Source organism: Spinacia oleracea, chromosome 2, assembly GCF_020520425.1.
Source record: "Spinacia oleracea cultivar Varoflay chromosome 2, BTI_SOV_V1, whole genome shotgun sequence".
Taxonomy (NCBI): domain Eukaryota; kingdom Viridiplantae; phylum Streptophyta; class Magnoliopsida; order Caryophyllales; family Amaranthaceae; genus Spinacia; species Spinacia oleracea.
The window spans coordinates 39,761,961-39,780,671 of record NC_079488.1 but is presented as its reverse complement, the minus strand read 5'-3'; the positions used below and the strand labels follow the sequence as shown (position 1 = coordinate 39,780,671).

The 18,711-nt window shown below is 34.1% G+C and overlaps 1 protein-coding gene across 1 annotated transcript; it reads left to right on the top strand.

The window, feature by feature from the left end:
• Positions 1-2,023: 2,023 nt before the first annotated feature.
• LOC110805994 (uncharacterized) lies at positions 2,024-7,510 on the top strand. The gene is made up of 8 exons (XM_022011627.2): positions 2,024-2,311; positions 3,934-4,020; positions 4,535-4,659; positions 4,799-4,895; positions 6,079-6,156; positions 6,257-6,482; positions 6,595-6,818; positions 7,104-7,510. The coding sequence occupies exons 1-8, from the start codon at positions 2,228-2,230 to the stop codon at positions 7,209-7,211; spliced, it is 1,029 nt and encodes a 342-aa protein (XP_021867319.2). The 5' UTR covers positions 2,024-2,227; the 3' UTR covers positions 7,212-7,510.
• The last annotated feature ends 11,201 nt before the right edge of the window (positions 7,511-18,711 follow it).

Sequence of the window (18,711 nt, the reverse complement as noted above, 5' to 3'; positions counted from 1 at the left end):
TTATAAGGTAGTAAAATATAATTTTCTTTTTAAAAGGTAGCAATTCCCAAAACCACCAAACTTAAAGGTAGTGTTCACCAAATTTTCAATTAAAAAATACTTAAAAATTAAACTAAGTAAAACTTCACTTGTTAATGTGTATAATTTATATCAATAATAAACTTAACTTGGTACCTAAAAACTCGATCATTACAAACCTTAAATAGTGGTATTGCATACTACTAACATATAACTAATCAATTCATATTAATGTTAACGTTGCATGACTCATAACTTGGAAATTGAGGAAAAATTTGTGAAAACGGATTTATCTGAGAATTTAAATCTATAACTAAATGTGAATAAGTTTGCAAAGTTGGATCTGTTTGGGAATTTTGGATATTTTTGGACTATCGAGGATTGTTATTTCTCATAGAAAATGAGTTGTTATTCATTGTTTAAGTTTTTGTTAACAACAAAAATTTTAAACAAGAGTTTTTTCAAAAAAAAAAAAAAAATTAAACAAGAGAGAAGAAAATTTAGATTTTTTTTGTGATCTAAAGTGGATCGATAATGGTGTCTATTTATAGAGCATAAAAAAATAAAGACATTTATAAAAAAAAACTTTGTTGAGTTGTAATATTTATTTTGTGGGAATTGTAAATTTGCAATAGTTATGTATTTTTAACACAACAAATATATGTCATAAATCACATTGCAATTTAAAAGAAAAAAAAAAGATAACCAATAATTTTGGTCCCCATGTGACACATGTCAATCTCTCCAAGGAAGATTTTGGTTTTCCATTTGGTGTTCATGAACACCAAATTTTTTTTGGTTTCATTATCTCTGTAACTTTCTTACTCATCTCTCAACCTCTTTTACGGAGTATTATTTTTTATTCACTTCTCTATCCTAAATACCAAACCAAGGTGTTTGATAACTATGGTCTAACACTTAAATTTTGACTTTTTCCCCTTATTTTTCCCCAAATACAAAAGAAATACACACCATTAACAATGCTCTCACTTTGCACGTGTTGAGGGTCGGCCTTGATGCGGGTATAATCCTTAGTTGGAGTTAGAATAGACGCCATAATAGACTTTGAAGTTTAACCACATCTTCTTTTTTTTTTTTTTTTTTTCGTACTCCTTTATTGATAAACCCGTGGATAGAACTAGGAGGTATATATAAACAGAAAAATGCTCAATATTTAACACATGCCCCAAAGAACATGCTCCATATTTGACTCATATACCCAAAAGTAGAGATGGACAACGTGGTGAGTTGGATGGGTCGTGAGTGGGTTTGGTGGGTTGTGCGTCGGCGATAATTGACATACGATCCGCCTCAGTTAAAATAGGGTAGGTCGAGGCGTGGGTTGTGTCGGAAAAAAATGGACACAGCACATGATGGGTCGTGGGTTACGTGGGTCGTGCGGGTCGGGTGGATCTGATGGGTTTGGTGGGTTACGGCATATGTGATTTCAGGGGTATGGTGGGTTTGGTAGGTTTACATGAGTTTTAGGAACTAATTTGGATCAGGTGAGTTTGGACGATTAATCAAGCGATAAAAATTAAGTTATAAAATTTGTATAAACTCTTAATTATTTTTTATGTTATTCACTAACTCACTTAAATGTGGTTAATGTATATTTACACAATAAAATTAGAATTTATTAGTATTTTATACATACAAAATTGTTTAAATTAGGATGAGTTTCGCGGGTTGGGTTCGTGTGTTGGGTCGGTTTGGTTCGTGTGTTGGATTGGGTGGGTCGGGCGTGTCGTGGTGGGTTGTGTCGGGTCCGACGAGGTGGATCGAAATGGGCTGTGTTGACAAAATCCGACCCACGATACATCAAAAAAAATATCCGGATTGAGTTGGATTGTGTCATTTGTCATAAGTGTGCCTAACCCATATAACCCCACTATAGACTGTATCAAGGTGGGTTGGGTCAAACCCGACCCACTGGCCATCTCTATCCAAAAGGAATCATATACGAAACTATACATAAATCACCAAAACTCCAAAACCAGCCTAATAGTCACTATTTACACATGCCCAAGATGAATCATATTTACCAACAACTCCAAACCAAGCAAAGCAATAGAATAGAATAGTCACTATTTTCTAGTATAAATATACCACAGTTAACATCCCCATTTCGATCATCTCAATCAAAGTAACAAAATAAGATCGAATTTGGAGTTTAACATCAAATTTCAGAAGAAGAATTATATCAACCATGGTGACGATTGTAAAACAAGAGTTCACTTTCCATCAAGAATCTCGACCATTCAACAATTGCCACGTTTCCACTATTCTTGAGGTGATTATCTATATATATGCAAGGTTAATTTTGTGCTTTTTAATGTCTACTTACCAACTAATCTTGTGATTGTTAAGGAGAGTACCTTCATCTATCTAAGATTTAAGTTTATCGGTATATTAAGTTAGTAGTGCTTCATTTAGTGTTTTTGGGAAGGATGAGCCACAATAAGTGCATTATTACAAATTACAGGATAAGACCTCATTAGTACAAGAGTTCTCATATATAACATGTGGAGCTTGTTTGTTAACCTTTATGCTCCAGTTGGTTTGGTGTAAAACGTTTTAATGCAAGATGATTTTTAATGAAAAATATTTTAAAAGGGAAAATACCATTCCAAACTAGCTTTTCGTTGTTTGGTTCTTCAAAGAAAGTGGGAGAAAATGGTGAAGATTAAGGGGAAGAGAGGGAGAGGGTAAGGTAGAAATGTGGTTCCTTTCGAATGAAAAATATTTTTTCATATTTGAAGGAATTATGAATTATTACTCCGTATTATTTTTCATCATTTGTCAAACCAAACAACGAAAAATGATTGAAAGGCAAAAAAATCATTTTCCATAAAAACGTTTTAACCCATACATAAAGCCTTAAAGTTGGCAACCCCGCACGCGGCACAAATGGCCGGTTGTTGTAAAGAGAAATCCGTCATGATTTCAGTTCATTTGCTAGCTGGTATGAGAGTTTTCATCCAGCCAATCCTCTCATTCTCAAAGAAGAGGCCAAATTGCTTGATAAAAAAATTGTTCTTGTTAGATCACTTATTGTGTATTTTAGCACTTTACGTATTTGATTCATAAATAAAGAGTTATAAACATGTATAACAACTTTTTATTACGGTTGTGCATTTTCTGTACGGCCAACAACAAGAGTAGTACGCTAATATTTTTTTATTTTTTATTTTTAACTACCACAAGTTAGTGGATTTGGGTGAAAATCACCTTGACATGTCAAGTTTTTCTTCAGCTGTGTAATGTTTAGGGATGGCTCAAGTTAAACATGTATAGCTAGCTAGATTAGTTAATCTATAATAGGTATTGGTTCAGTAGAATTTCTTTCTGTTACCTACTGATTATAGAAAGAAAAAAAAACAAGAGTAGTACAAATATTGTAATATGTAGTAGACTTAATCCCAAGTTTTGAATATTATCTACTCGTTAAACTTGTACCGATTAAGTCAGTTGAAATTCACTAGAAAAAAGTGGAAACAAAAATCTGTCGTAGCATAGTTAAAACAAAGGTAAAAGGCTAAGGCCCTATTTGGTTCATTATTAGTAAAGGAAAGGAAGAGAAAAGAAAGGAAGGGAAAAGAAAGGAAAAGAAGGGAAGGGAAATAGATTTTATTTTCCTGCGTTTGGTTTAAGGGAAAGAAATGAAGGGAAGAGAAATGAAATATAACTGACAGCTTTTAATTTTCTCTTTCCTTCCAAATTCCTCCAATTTTGTGAGGAAAGGAAAGTGAAAATTTTATAAAGGAGCTTTCCTTCCAATTCCCTTTATTTTCTTCCACTTCCCATATAATTATTTGTACCAAATACAGGAAACCTTATTTTACCTTTTCTTTCTTTTCTTTTCCTTCCAATTCCTCCCAACCAAATAAAGCCTAAATAAAGGTCTTCTTGCAGGTCAACAAAGGTGAATTATTGGCTGCTTATTGGGGCGGCTCAAAGGAGGGAGCCTCGGATGTCAAGATTTATACACAACGACTCATCGTGAGCTTACTACCCACCCAAACTATAATTTCCCTGTTTAATTTATTTGGTATTCAACTACTAGTACTTTTATGTTTTAAGTGATACGGAGTATTCCGTAATATAATTATGAAATACATGGTCGTTGAAATCGCGATTCAAATCTTAAAATTTAAGATTCTACGATCCAAAAATCTTAAGCTCAATCGTAATGTAATTTTACGATTCCACGATCCAAAGAAACTTGCTTACATGTTTTATTCACTAATTAATTTAAACTTCATTTAATTATGAGTGATTATGAAAGTTTACAAAGATAGCAAATACGGAGTATGTAGTATCTTACGATTCTGCAATTCGATTCTACCCATACAATTCTATACTTCCATATCTATTCAAAGTAATTAAAATCATGATCGTATTTTATGGAGTGATTATGTTGAGAATGACGTAGTTATCTCAGAGGATAAATATCATATAAGATAGAATTGTGTTATATGATAAATTTATAATTATGACAAGCTGATTTCCGCAGCATGGTTCATGGAGCTCTCCCATTGCTGTAGACGGAGAACCTAGTGCTACTGTATGGAGTCCTGTACTATGTAAATCACATAATCAAGTCCTTCTTTTTTACAGAGTCGGACCAACATTTCAAACGTTAGTTTCTTTCTTCTCAATCTTTTCTTCGTATTCTGTTTTGCACTTTCTTGCTCGTACCATGGACATTATGATGTTACTTTCCGCTGTTTAAATATACGGAGTAATTGTTTTAATATAATAATATAATATATTTCAGTTGGACCGGATGTATGAAGCGTTCATTTGATGACGGTTTAACTTGGAAAGAACGAGAACTTCTTCCTGCTGGCATCATTGGACCTGTCAAAAATAAGGTTAGACATTTTTAATTAAGCCCTATATATGCCTCTAATCCTCTATTACATTTTTGTTAACACATTTTATGCCTATGTGTGAATCTCAAACTATTGGTTCATGCTAATTGTTCATAATATGTCTTGAATTGGTTAAGTATCCTTTTGAAAAACCCATGGAGAAACGGAATTAAATGTGTTTGAATGCAACTAATCAGAAAATTTTGAGACAAATGACGACCAAATTTGAGCCTGCTCTGAATCTGATACCATGAAGAGAATGAAGAAACCAGTTCTTGAGAAGTACTCCGTACAAAGGAAAGGGAAAACTGATGTAATATAATGTTGCATTAATTATAAAATAATTACAAAATGTTTAAATACTTTAGTAAAAGGAAGCAGCTAGCCAATTAGTAGAAGGTACACCAGTTGGGTATAGCTCTACACGCAACCGGTTAAAACTACTTCGTTTTGAATGTTTTTGGCAAAAAAAAGAAAAAAAAATAAATATCCTCCTAAGATTCCGACAGATATTTGAAAAAGGAAAAAAATCTTAAACTTCCAAAATCTGGCAAATAATAAGGCGTTTTTAGAAAAGGGAAGTAAAAAAGGAAACCAAATCACCCTACCTCGTTGAAATCGTCATCCCACAAAAGAAAAATTAAAAAAAGAAAATTACACCACCCTAAAACCGCAAACTAAGCAGCAACAATTGCTCAAAGCCTCAAATTCGTGAATTCCGGTTTGATGAACTTCCTCCATTCATGTAAGTGTATATAGATGTTCTTTTCATGGCTAATTTCTTTTTCTTTTTGATAATTTTATGTATTATTAAAAAAAAATTATATGGATTTTACACCAAACGGTTCCTCAAAATTAAACGGAAAATGTGTTTGAATGCAACTAATCAGAAAATAACCACAAACATGTGGGTACTACAAAATAGCCAGTTGTACTTGTACATATTAATCAAAAACATTATTTACCATTCCGATCATATTAGCTAGTGAACTAGGTTATATCCTGTATTCTATATTTACGTTCTTTATTATCTTTCTTGCATTATTTATAACACTACTATTAAGGCATCACCGCTCAAATGGTAGAGTAAATACGAAGTAAAATGCAGATTATGTGTACGTGCACGTACATTCCATTATTGGTAACTTCATATCTTGATATGCGTTCGATTTTTCGTATGTAGCCTCTGTTATTGAGAAACGGAGACTTGTTATGTGGCTCTTCTATGCAAAGTTGGAACGCTTCAGCATGTTGGATGGAGGTAATTATGACAATTCCAACCAGCCATATACTCCACAAATTCATCCAAATTTTAAGTACTTCACGCAAGTGTTTTTTCTTAATTTATGGTACGTGTTCAGGTGACTCCGGATTTAGGTAAAACATGGACAAAATATGGCCCTATAACGGTGCCAAAACACTCTACGAGTGTGCTTCAACCAGTACCTTACTACACGAAAAGGGGCCATTTACGCGTTCTAATGAAAGCCCACCATGAAATTGGTCGGATTTGCATGTCTGAGTCGCGAGATGGTGGATGTACTTGGAGCAATGCTGTGCCCACTCAACTCCCAAATCCCGATTCAGGTAGTTGCTACACACACACACTCAACTCCCAAAGTACATTAATGTTCCCTCTGTTTGCCCTGTATTCATTCGTGTCTAAATTCTAATATGATCTGGTGGTTTCATATGTTAGCAATTGATGCTGTGAAGTTGTTTGATGGCCGCCTCGTGTTGGTTTACAACCCTACTTCTAGGGAAGTTTTGAAGGTTGGAGTCTCCCATGACGATGGTGATTCGTGGACAGATGTTTTGACACTTGAGAACACTAAAGGAATGGAATTCTCATACCCTGCCATTATTCAAGCCAGTAATAGATTAATTCACATCACTTACACTTACAACAGGACACAAATCAAGGTATTGGTTTAGGCTTTGTTCTATTCACCTGGTGTGGTCTAATTTTTCTAGTTTTTTTATCTGCTCTGGTCTGATTCTTCCTAGCCTGGTCTAGTCTCTTCTGATTTTAAGAAGAACAAGTAATAAACAATAAGAATGAGGTGAAGAGAATATAGCCTTACAATACATTTTATGTCAGACCGCCATGACATTAGAAGGATACTAGAGATGGATTGTGTTAAATAAACTGGTAAATTATCCACAAGTCGATAATCTAACTATGTATTTCCTTTCGATTTTTCGCAGCATGTTGTACTTCAACCTTCACGGTATCAGGATGCTGCAAATAACTGTCACACGAGTCCTGGAGGGCATAGGGATAATGGGCATAATCACCATAACCATCACTGCTAAATCATCTTCGAAAGTATAAAACATTCGTCTATTTCGTATTGGTTTATACTTCGTAGTACCTCCGGCCCAGAAATATTTACACGATTTCCGCCTTAGGTCATCCAAAGAAGTGTGTTATCTTTGGGTGAGCTATATATGTAACTTTGCTTGAACCGTTCTTGCTTCTTTTTCTTTTTATGTTCCAGTAAACATCCCCTACAAATCCGTACTCCCCATTTCCAATGACATTTTATATGATACTATGTATTCCATAACATTTTTTAAAATAATTTGCAACTTATTAATATGGTCGAAATGGACGTAGATAATATGGTCCAATGACATTTTACATGATACTCCCTCCATCTTGTAATACTCGAAACGGTTTGATAGGCACAGAGTTTAATGTATTGTAATTTACTTATTATTTAATTAGATGGTAGTTGGTAATATAGGTAGTGGGTTGTGTGTCAAACTTGTAAATGGGTAAAGGGGTGGGGGTGGAATCGTTAACTGCTGTACTCGGGTACAGCCAGTTCTGGCTGTACCCCCCAAAAACGACGCGCTCATATTGTTTGTTCATTCTTGTCGACTATTTGTTCTTTTTTATTGTACTGTTTGTTCATTCTTATTGTACTGTTTGTTCTTTCTTGTTGTACTGTTTGTTCTTTCATGTTGCTTTTTAAATTCATCATCAAATTTTCATAATTGTTGTATTTTTTGTTCTTTCTTCTCGAATTTTATGTTCTTTTTTATATTGTTTGTTCTTTCTTGTTTATTTGTTTGTTTATAATAATCATATGGTTAATGTTCATAATTAAACTCTTCATTAATCTTTTATTCTTTCTTTTTGTATTGTTTGTTCTTTCTTGTTGTACTGTTTGTTCTTTCTTGTTGTTTTTTAAATTCATTCATCAAACTTATTGTTGTATTGTTTGTTCTTTCATGTTGGCTTTAAATTTCATCATAAATTTGTTCATAATTGTTGTATTGTTTGTTCTTTTTTCTGGAATTTTATGTTCTCTTTTATATTGTTTGTTCTTTTTTGTTGAATTATTTGTTCTTTCTTGTTTATTTGTTTGTTCATAATAATTATCTGCTTTATTGTTTGTTCTTTCTTGTTGTATTGTTTGTTCTTTCATGTTGGCTTTAAAATTCATCATAAAATTGTTCATAATTGTTGTATTGTTTGTTCTTTTTTCTGGAATTTTATGTTCTTTTTTATATTGTTTGTTCTTTTTAGTTGAATTATTTGTTCTTTCTTGTTTATTTGTTTGTTCACAATAAATATATGGTTAATGTTCATAATGAAATTGTTCACTTCATTGGTCTTTTATGTTTTTACAAGCGCCTATATTGTTTATTTCCAAATAAATAAATAAATGTTCATTTCCAAAATAGTAAATGTTCATTCCAAATAAATAAATAAATGTTCATTTCCGAAATAGTAAATGTTCATTTTTGTAGTTTATTTCCAAAAAAATAAATAAATGTTCATTTCCAAAATAGTAAATGTTCATTCCAAATAAATAAATAAATGTTCATTTCCGAAATAGTAAATGTTCATTTTTGTACCAGTATTTGTTCTTTCTTGTTGTATTGTTTGTCCTTTCATGTTGACTTTAAAATTCATCATAAAATTGTTCATAATTGTTGTATTGTTTGTTCTTTTTCTGGAATTTTATGTTCTTTTTTATATTATTTGTTCATTTTTGTTGAATTATTTGTTCTTTCTTGTTTATTTGTTTGTTCACCATAAATATATGGTTAATGTTCATAATGAAATTGTTCACTTCGTTGGTCTTTTATGTTTTTACAAGCGCCTATATTGTTTATTTCCAAATAAATAAATGTTCATTTCCGAAATAGTAAATGTTCATTTTTGTAGTTTATTTCCAAATAAATAAATAAATGTTTATTTCCAAAATAGTAAATGTTCATTCCAAATAAATAAATAAATGTTTATTTCCGAAATAGTAAATGTTCATTTTTGTAGTTTATTTCCAAATAAATAAATAAATGTTCATTTCCAAAATAGTAAATGTTCATTCCAAATAAATAAATAAATGTTCATTTCCGAAATAGTAAATGTTCATTTTTGTACCAGTATATTAATGTTCATTTTAAACAACACAAAACGACATCGTTTTGGATGGGGGTACAGCCAGCTTTGGCTGTACCCGGGTATAGCCAAAAATTTGCGGGTGGGGGTGGGGTAGTTGAATTTTTTAATGTTTTATTTTTAGGGAGTAGAAAAGTAGATGGGTCCTTTTTTTTTTTTTTTTTGATAAGTTTGGCTGTATTTTTCCTTCAAGATTAGGCAAAGGTACCTAATAGTTCATTACATACAGTAGCATAGCTTAGTTTCTAGCATTTGTCAGTGAGATATTTAGAGCCAAGCGATGAATTCATCATGCCTGGTAAGACCCCGTTTTGCCATCGAGTCAGCTACCATATTTGTTTCCCTGCCTTTGTAGGTGACTTCAATTCCTTGCCCCTGACTCATTTCGCAGCGTATGAAATTAATGATGAAGTTTAGATTCCACGGGCCATTATTTTCGCCATTGCACCACAAGACCGCATTTGCCGAGTCTGATTCAACCACGATTTTGCTTTGCTTGATCCATCCAACTGTCCTTGATATTTTCAGTGCCCTATAGATAGCAAATATTTCAGCATGATTAATCTCCATAAATGATATTGGGCTTGAGAAAAGGCACATAAAATCTCCTTGGTGGTTCCTTAGGACCCCTCCAATTTCCGACTTTGACTCGGCGAGTTTTAGAGACACGTCTACATTCCATTTAAATATGGTTGGAGGAGGAGGGCACCATATTTGTTTTGCAATTGAGATGTCGCAATGTTAGGATGCCTGTTCCTTCCAGTTAAGGCAATTTGGTTTTCGAACAACATCATTTGAGTCGTATGGAAAGGCAGACCCCCACCCCCTTTATCCACCAACTGATCCTTAGAAGAATAAGATCTTGGAGATGTGGCAGTGAGCATGAGACATCATCCAAGCTGCGGTTGTTTTGAAGATGTAGGTGGGTCCTTGGGCAAGAGAGAAATTAATATAATATTAATAAAAGTTTCCATTTTTAGAAACGTTGCAAGTAATTGGGGACGGCCTTATAATAAAAGCGTTTTGAGTATTCCGGGACGAATGGAGTACTAAATGGACGTAAAAATACCCAAGTAGATAACTTCTTATATCATCATCTTGTCAAAAAACTAAAAACTAAAAACTAAAAACTTCTTGTATCATACATTCATACAGTATGTGTGTAATGTTTCCCAACTCAAATGAGAACCAATAGGGCCTGCCCCAACAATTATAGCTAAGCTTACTAATGGATTGGTCGAATGACCCTTGTAATTAAATACCTGTGTATGGGCTATGCTAAATTGGGCCTTAACCAACAAGTGGCCCAATGATGTAACATTAAGCCTGTTTCCGTTTTTCCATTGGGCTTAAGTTTTTAGTTGTGTTTTTTTATAAATCTTCAAAGCATATTCTGTTTATTGAACGGTAATACAGGATTACAGGTAATTAAATACCTGTGATTTTTTATAAATCTTCAAAGAAAATTCTGTTTATCGAAGTATTATTCTATGTATTTCATAATTCCTAGAAAAAATGTACTCCCTCAGTTTCAATATGATGTTCCAATTTCTACTTTAACGTGTGTCAATGAATATTTTGTACTCCCTCCGTTTCTTTTTGTCTTTTACGTTTTTTCTTTTTGGGAGTTTTAAATGTTCTTTGCATATCTTTTTATATAATCACATAAATATTTTAATATTCTATCAAAATTTGTGTCTAATGATTATTTTAACCAATTAAATCCATTAAGTCATTTAATCTCTCACACTTTTCTATTAGGACATTAATTTTTTCACATTTCCCCAATATCAAAATTTTGATAAGAGTGAAAACATTATAAATAAACGTAATTATCCTTGGTTAAACAAAAAAATAGAAGAATCTCAATACACATTAATTAGTCGTTAATAAACGTGCAAATGACCAAACGTAAAGAACAAAAAGAAACGGAGGGAGTACTACTATGTCCTGGAATACTCGCAACATTTTGACTAGACATGTTTGCCAATGCACAATTTTGACCACTAATATCATTAACTACATATTATAAAAACTTATAAAATATAATATTTTGAAAATGTATATTAAGATGAAACCAATAATATATTATATACTAACATTTATTTTCATATACTTAAAATAAAATAGGGTCAAAGTGAATTATGTGAATAGTGCAAAAAGTCAAACAAGTATTCCGGGACGGAGGGAGTATCATTTATATCTCTGATTATACATTAAAAAAATTTGATATTATTAAAATATTACATCGAGACGAATCAAACAACACCCAAAATCTATATTATTAAAACAAAGTGATGAATAGTTAGAGGTGAGCAAATCCTCAATACTCTCATCTCAGCCATACCACGTCATACTTACTCAAAAGGCAAGTAATCCATCTACATCTTCAATCATGCACCAATCAAGCAAGAAAAAAAAAGGAGAAACTATTTTAAATATTTACAAAATAACTTAAATAAAGTCAAAGTATCCTAAATTTCACACACAAAAAAGGTTAAAGTATCCTAAATAAGCCTTAAAAAATCAACAATAGAGAATAAAAAAATATAATTTTTGAAATAAACCTAAAATAAGTATGAAGCATACTATAAAAAGTAAAAAAGAATAAGTACGTATAAAATAATGCACGTTATACACAATATCAAAGATATAATATAATTGCAATCTCCATTGTACATACGATCTTCAACAAAATCACAAAATATAAAATATTAATCAATAGAACGTTCAAATGAGAAATTTTGTTTAGTTAGAATTTTTTAAAATACACAATAAATTTATTTTTCAAAACCTTTGGTTCAATCTCCAACAATACATAATAATTAATGTCAATCAACAACACGATTAAATTAAAGCAATATACCATAAATCAAAATCTATACGGGGTATAATTAAAGCAAAGTGGTGGGTTATGAGAGATGGGCAAACCCCCAATGCTCCTCTATCAGCTATGCCACGTCAAACCCTTTCAAAAGGCAACTATTCAATCATGCACCAATAAAGCAAGAAAGTAAAGGAGGAAATATCTTAAATAGTTATAACCTAATTTAATTAAAGTTAAAGTTTCCGAAATAAGCCTAAAACATCAACAATAGGGAATAAATAATATAATTTCCTAGATAACCCTAAAACAAATATCTGCTAGACTATAAAAAATATAATGAATAAGTATGTAGGAAATGATATACATTAAGTAGGTAATTAATCTACAATGCTACGGCCATGTTTTTTCTAGAGAGAGAAAAACCAAAAACCAAAAATTATTTTAGAAATGTGAATTAGACAAAATCAAATCCCGCATTTTCCCCTTATATATGCATATCATGTTATGACACATTGTGTGAAGGACCGCCTATAGGCATAAAAATATCCTTGGGTGTACGGTGCATCCGCGTGCACCTAAGAATTTTTAAATTTGGCAATATACATAACAATTTTACTTTAAGATATAAGCACAATGTACGATTTTAAACATATGATTATATTAGGATTAAGTTATTTTGTTCATATGAAATCTCAAGTAAGCATAATGTGCATAAACAATATGAATACAAATTGCAATGCAATTCTTTTGGTAAGACGCAAAAATTTATTAGGTTTATAAATTGTTCACATAAAATCTCTAACACGCGAAGCGCGCATAAAACTATTATAATAAGAAAATTACAAATAAATCATTAAATCAAATTACTATTAAGAAGAACTCTCCCGATAACAAATATCCCGTGCAGGGCACAAACTAGTATCATTTTAAAAGAAACTTTACACTCTAAGTCGATAGAGAATAAATTTAACAAACTTTGTTTACATTTGCTTTCCTTTTGATAAGTATGCGTCAAAAAAAACGGGAATAAGTTTTAATTACGTGGGGAGTACTGTAAAATTTTGCTAAAGTAATTTTTTTAATTCAAAAAAAAAATGTGCACCAGTTTGGCAAGTTTGGAGTAGATTGGAAAATAGGCACACAAAGCTCAACTTTTAGCATTAAATGTGAAGGTGGGTGTATGTGGGCTGTTTGTTTGTGGTTACATTCATTCATTTGAAAAGGGCAAGATTGAAGAAGGACATGCAACAGGTCAATAAAGCTTATTTATTCTGCCTAAAAGTTGTTAGAGCATCAATTGTAGGCTCACTCTTAATTTGCCCCCTCTTAATATCTCTCCTTGTACACCTCATCACCCCCTCTTAACATGAGTTGGTTACCAAAAATACCAAGAAATAGACTATCTCTTAAATACTACCTCTTATATAGTTTTTTAATATTTTTTATTTTATTTTTAATATTTTTAATTTTATTTTTATTATAAAATGCAACCAAAATACATCAAATTCTTCCACTTCACCCCACTCTTATTTTAAGAGCTACCTCTTATTTAGAGGAAGTCACAATCAACCTCTAAATAAGAGGTAGTTAAGAGTTAGCTCTTATTTTTTAAGAGGTAACTCTTAAATTTTCTCTCTCTTTAAGAGTGGGCTAAGAGTAAGCCACAATTGATGCTCTTACAGATTACAGATACCAGAGATATGGGTGACCTTTATATTTATTTATTTATTGTTCTAAAGTTAAAGCTTTCTTTTGGGTGTACTTCTCCTGCTTTGATAACTTTTTGTATTTAAAGAAATTTAGCTTCATACCACCATTATTTTCAAAATTAGTTATACCACCATCCTACTGAACTGAACCTTTTTAGAGCAAATGGTTGCCAATAAGGGTATGTTTGTAATTTTTAAATAGTTGGAGTTATGAGTTCAACCAATGTTGAACTTAAGTACTTCCTCCATTTTTTTTATAATTGCACCATCAAGGATTTCACATTTATTAATACACTGTTTTAACAATTGATATCTCTCATTATATATTTTAAAAAATTATAAAAATTTGATAATTTGAAAGTATATTTTGAGACGAATCTAACAAGATCCCAACAAACCTTAAATGTATTCAACTAGTTAATAAGTTCAAATAAGTTAATTTAAGTCAACTTTAATTGAATCACACGTAACCTATTATGCAAATATATATGTAGTATACATCTTCATGTAACAGAGCCATCATGATTTTGTCATTTTAGAAAAGGAATTCATCAAATACAACCAACACAAGTTGGTGGAGTTTATGGAAACCTCACCTTAAAACTTGGAGGTCCCATGATCAAACTTCATTAGCTACAAAATATTTGAGAGTGGCTCACGCAAATAGTTGTGTAGTTGGACTAGCTAACAAATACTTCCTCCGTCCCGGAATACTTGAAACGTTTTCCTTATAAGGCCGTTCTAAATTACTTGTAACGTTTCTAAAATGAAAACTTTGACTCTACCGCTTAATAAAAAAAGAAAAAGCCTATTTGATTATTAATATTATATCAATTTCTCAATTATCCAATGACCCACTTACATCCTGCTCTCTAAAAGGAAACATTAAAAATTCCACTACCCCCACCCTCAGGGAAATGATAAATCCAAGGAATAAATCACTTCTTCCAAGGAAATCAACTTTGAAAAAATGTGAATTTCCTTGGATGAAGTAAAAATTTCCTTGGATTTATCACCTCCCCCACCCTCACCCTTATCCCTTTAAAAATTTGACACACACACCACTACATATATTAAAAAAAATATCCAATTATAAACTACCATCTAATTAAATAATAATTTAATTAAAATATTATATCGATCAAATTGTTTTAAGTATTACAGGACGGATGAAGTACTACGATACAGCTGGTTCAATACAAAAAAAAATCCATCAGATACTCCAATGTAGTTGAGTAAGGTTTGGAAATAATGGGGTATATTTGTTTTATGCTTGAATGTTTTTATGATGGTAAAAGTTTCTGGGTCAGACTCAGACAGACAGGCTTTTTGGTAAGCCTAGCAATGGCACATAAAACGATGCATTTGATGTTATTAATTATTTCAAAATAATAATTATTTAAAGTAAAGTTTTGTAAGAGAGTAAAAGTAAAAGAGGCAGAGGATCTTTCTCTGAGTACTTAAAAGATCTGAAGGTAGATTTTCATTGTTACCTTTGCATGGGCATGCTGATGCTGTTGGCATGCTTAATGTCTTGCTTACAGTATATCTAACTTTCAGTAGGAATCTTTGTAGTCCCAGACCTATCCTTTTCTATTTTGGTTTTTGTGCTCTCAATTCACTCTTGATCGGTTTCTCATTTCTTGCACTTCTTCCCTAGCTTTTGTTCAATCCATCCATTTTACTCCCTCCGTCTCTTTTTGTTCTTTGCGTTTTTCTTTTTGGATGTCTCAAAATGTTTTTTATATTTTCTTTTATATTATAACATAAATGCTTTAAAATTCTATCAAAATTTATGTCCAATTAAATTCATTAGATCATCTAATCTCTCTCACTTTTTCATTGGGTCATTAAATTTTTCTCATTTTTCCAATATCAGAATTTTGATAAAGTGAAAACATTATAAATAAACGTAATTTGGCTGGTTTAAATAAAAAAAAAATAGAGGAATCTCAATGCACATTAATTTAGTCCTTAAAACACGTGCAAAATACCAAACGTAAAGAACAAAAAATAGACGTTTTCCAATACGTGATGACGAGGAGGTATTCGGTTCCACGTAGCGCCTAGTCCAAGTTCCGGCTGGTGACGTCACCTGCAAAACAAGAATATTCTCGTAGGAATATTCCCTCTGATGCTTAACTAAGATTAGGGTTTAAGAGAAGAGATGCTTAATATAGAAAGAGAGAGAATTTAATGTCATGAATAGTGATGTATTTAATGTCTAGAAACTTGTGTCCCATTTGTCAAGACATTCCTTTCTTGGGCCATGAGCCATGAGAATTAAAGGACACATTACCTAATTCTTAACCCATTAAGGGGGATTCAGGTGCCATGTGGCTTGGTTATGTGTCTGAAATAGGCTACGTGGCACGTTTTAATTGGGCCACGTAGACCGAGTATTTTTACCCACATCATTTACCCCTTAAGAAGGGTAATAATAGTGTAAAACCACATCATTATTACATATTCTTGATCATCCGATTTTCCATGCATGGTTTTTTGTACCACGATTGACGAGCCACGTGACTCCCTTTGCCATTGTTGCCCCTCCCTTTATATAGAGGGAGGGGGAAAAGATTTTTTACTTTTTATAGATTTTTACTTCTCTGTTTCTAGAGCGAGAGTTTTTAGAGATAGATTATGTGCTTCCCTAAGTCTGCAGTCGAAGGAAGGAGGACGAAAACCCTTCTCACCGCCGTTCGGTTCTTTTTTCCGCCGCCCAGTTTTACAACCATCTGCTGTGTCATTTTTCAAGGTAAAACCTTTTGCTTTATGTTTGCATTTATTCTTTACTTTGCGCTTTTCTTATCATCCCTTCGCCAGCATTTTTGTTTTTATAAACTTAGTGCCATCAATTATACTGACGGTACCTCGGTTCCGGGTCGTGAGGTCGAAACTTCTAGATATGGTGGTTTGATCTGCGCCGCACCAATATCTCTCATTTTTAGTCCGTCTTTAAGTTAGGCCTCCCATTATGCCTCTTATGCAGGATACGATGGCGAGGACGAAAAAGACGACAAACATAGCTGATTTACGGCTAATGGGACAACATATGGACCCTTCTTTCTCAGGAGGGAGATCCATTAGAGTACCGGCTGGGGAGCTAAGCCGGACTCCTCCAGGCGGGCTCAAAGCTCTCGTCATGAGACCACGTACTTTGATGAGTTTTGGATGGAGGAGACGGAGGATGTTGGTCCGTCTAATTAGCCCACCGCTTCGCTCGAGGAGTCAGAGCAAGAGGAGATCAATGGTGGGGTTGAGTTTGAGGCAGCTGAAGAGCCTCCAGTTGCCGTTACTGATGTGATAGGGGAGAATGGTGAACTCCTAGCGGGTCAGATCCGTGTGGATCCCAAGTGGATGAAGTGCCTAGAAAAGCATGGAGAGGGGTATGCCAACCGCATGAATACCGGCCCGGGGTATGAAATGAGGTTTCCGGCAAGTGAAGCCTCCACCATTTTTGATATGGGCCCTGGCAAGTTCCCTGTGTATAGTGGAACATTAAAGAGTGGCCTGTGCTTTCAGTTGCCGATGCTGATGTGATAGGTTAGAATGGTGAACTCCCAGCGGGTCAGATCCGTGTGGATCCCAAGTGGATGAAGTGGCTAGAAAAGCACAGAGAGGGGTATGCCAACCGCATGAATACCGGCCCGGGGTATGAAATGAGGTTTCCGGCAAGTGAAGCCTCCACCATTTTTGATATGGGCCCTGGCGAGTTCCCTGTGTATAGTGGAACATTAAAGAGTGGCCTGTGCTTTCCCGTCTATCCCTATGTGGAATAAGTTTTGGACGGATTTGGCCTCGATTTGTGTCAGCTGACTCCCAACTCTTGGTCGAGTGTGCTAGGATATGTGGTCAAGTGTGAACTGAAAGGTTTGAAACCGTCTTTTAACGCTTTCCTTAGGCTGGTCCATCTTCAAAAATCTAAGGGAGCCGAAGGGTGGTTCCAATTGGCCAACAAAGGTGAGTACGCGACCAGTTTTGACAAGCCGTCCAAATATCACCTCTAGAGGTTAAGGTGGGTGGTGATGTGGACAGAAGACCAAGAGATGGAGGTGAAGTTTAGCCGTTGGCAACTGGAGCCTCGCTTCACAGGGGGAAGTGAGGAGCTACCAGCCTTGACTAAGCAGGAATGGACCAGATTGCCGTTCATTTACAGGCTGAGACTTTGGCTCTGAGGGGCTAAAATCTCAACATTCTTAAGTCTTGGCTTCCGTCCTGTTCTCAATTTAAGGACCCTGTGTTTCTTGCGGCTGCTGGTCTAGACCATGGGTTAGACCAAGGTATCTGGGGTAGTTTTGCTCAATCGTCATGACTTATTTTTACTCTACTAACCATTTATTTTTTCTGCACCTGCTGCCATGTCCAACCTCCCGTCTGCTGAGAAAGGTCAGGTTGGCACTAAGGAATGACTAACTCAAATGGTGGAGCAGAAGCTGAAAGGGATTGCCGGAGGTCCACCGGCGAAGGTGAATTTCTTTCATTGTGAATCATTTTGAATGTCTTTTATTTTCTTGGCCTTCATTTTTTCTTTGTGGTCAGGCCGGCTCCAAACGTAAGGCCGAGGAGAGACTGGCTTCTATGTCGGGTAAGCGTCCCAGAGTCAAGGAGGGGATAAGACTCCCCAAAAAAGAGGACGTTGTTGAGGGGTCAACGGAATCTCCGGTTGAGGTGGTTCCAATGGCAGTGACTCCTCTGAGGCTCCGGAAGGTTCGGCTAGGAAGGAGGATTCTAGGCAGGGGGCCGCTCCTAAGAAGGGGGTTCCTTTGCCTTCTTCCATCGAGATTCTCGATGGAGAAGACGAACCGCCCAAGGCTCAAGCTCCGGACGCGCCTCGTCAGCGGACTAACGAGGACCATGGTA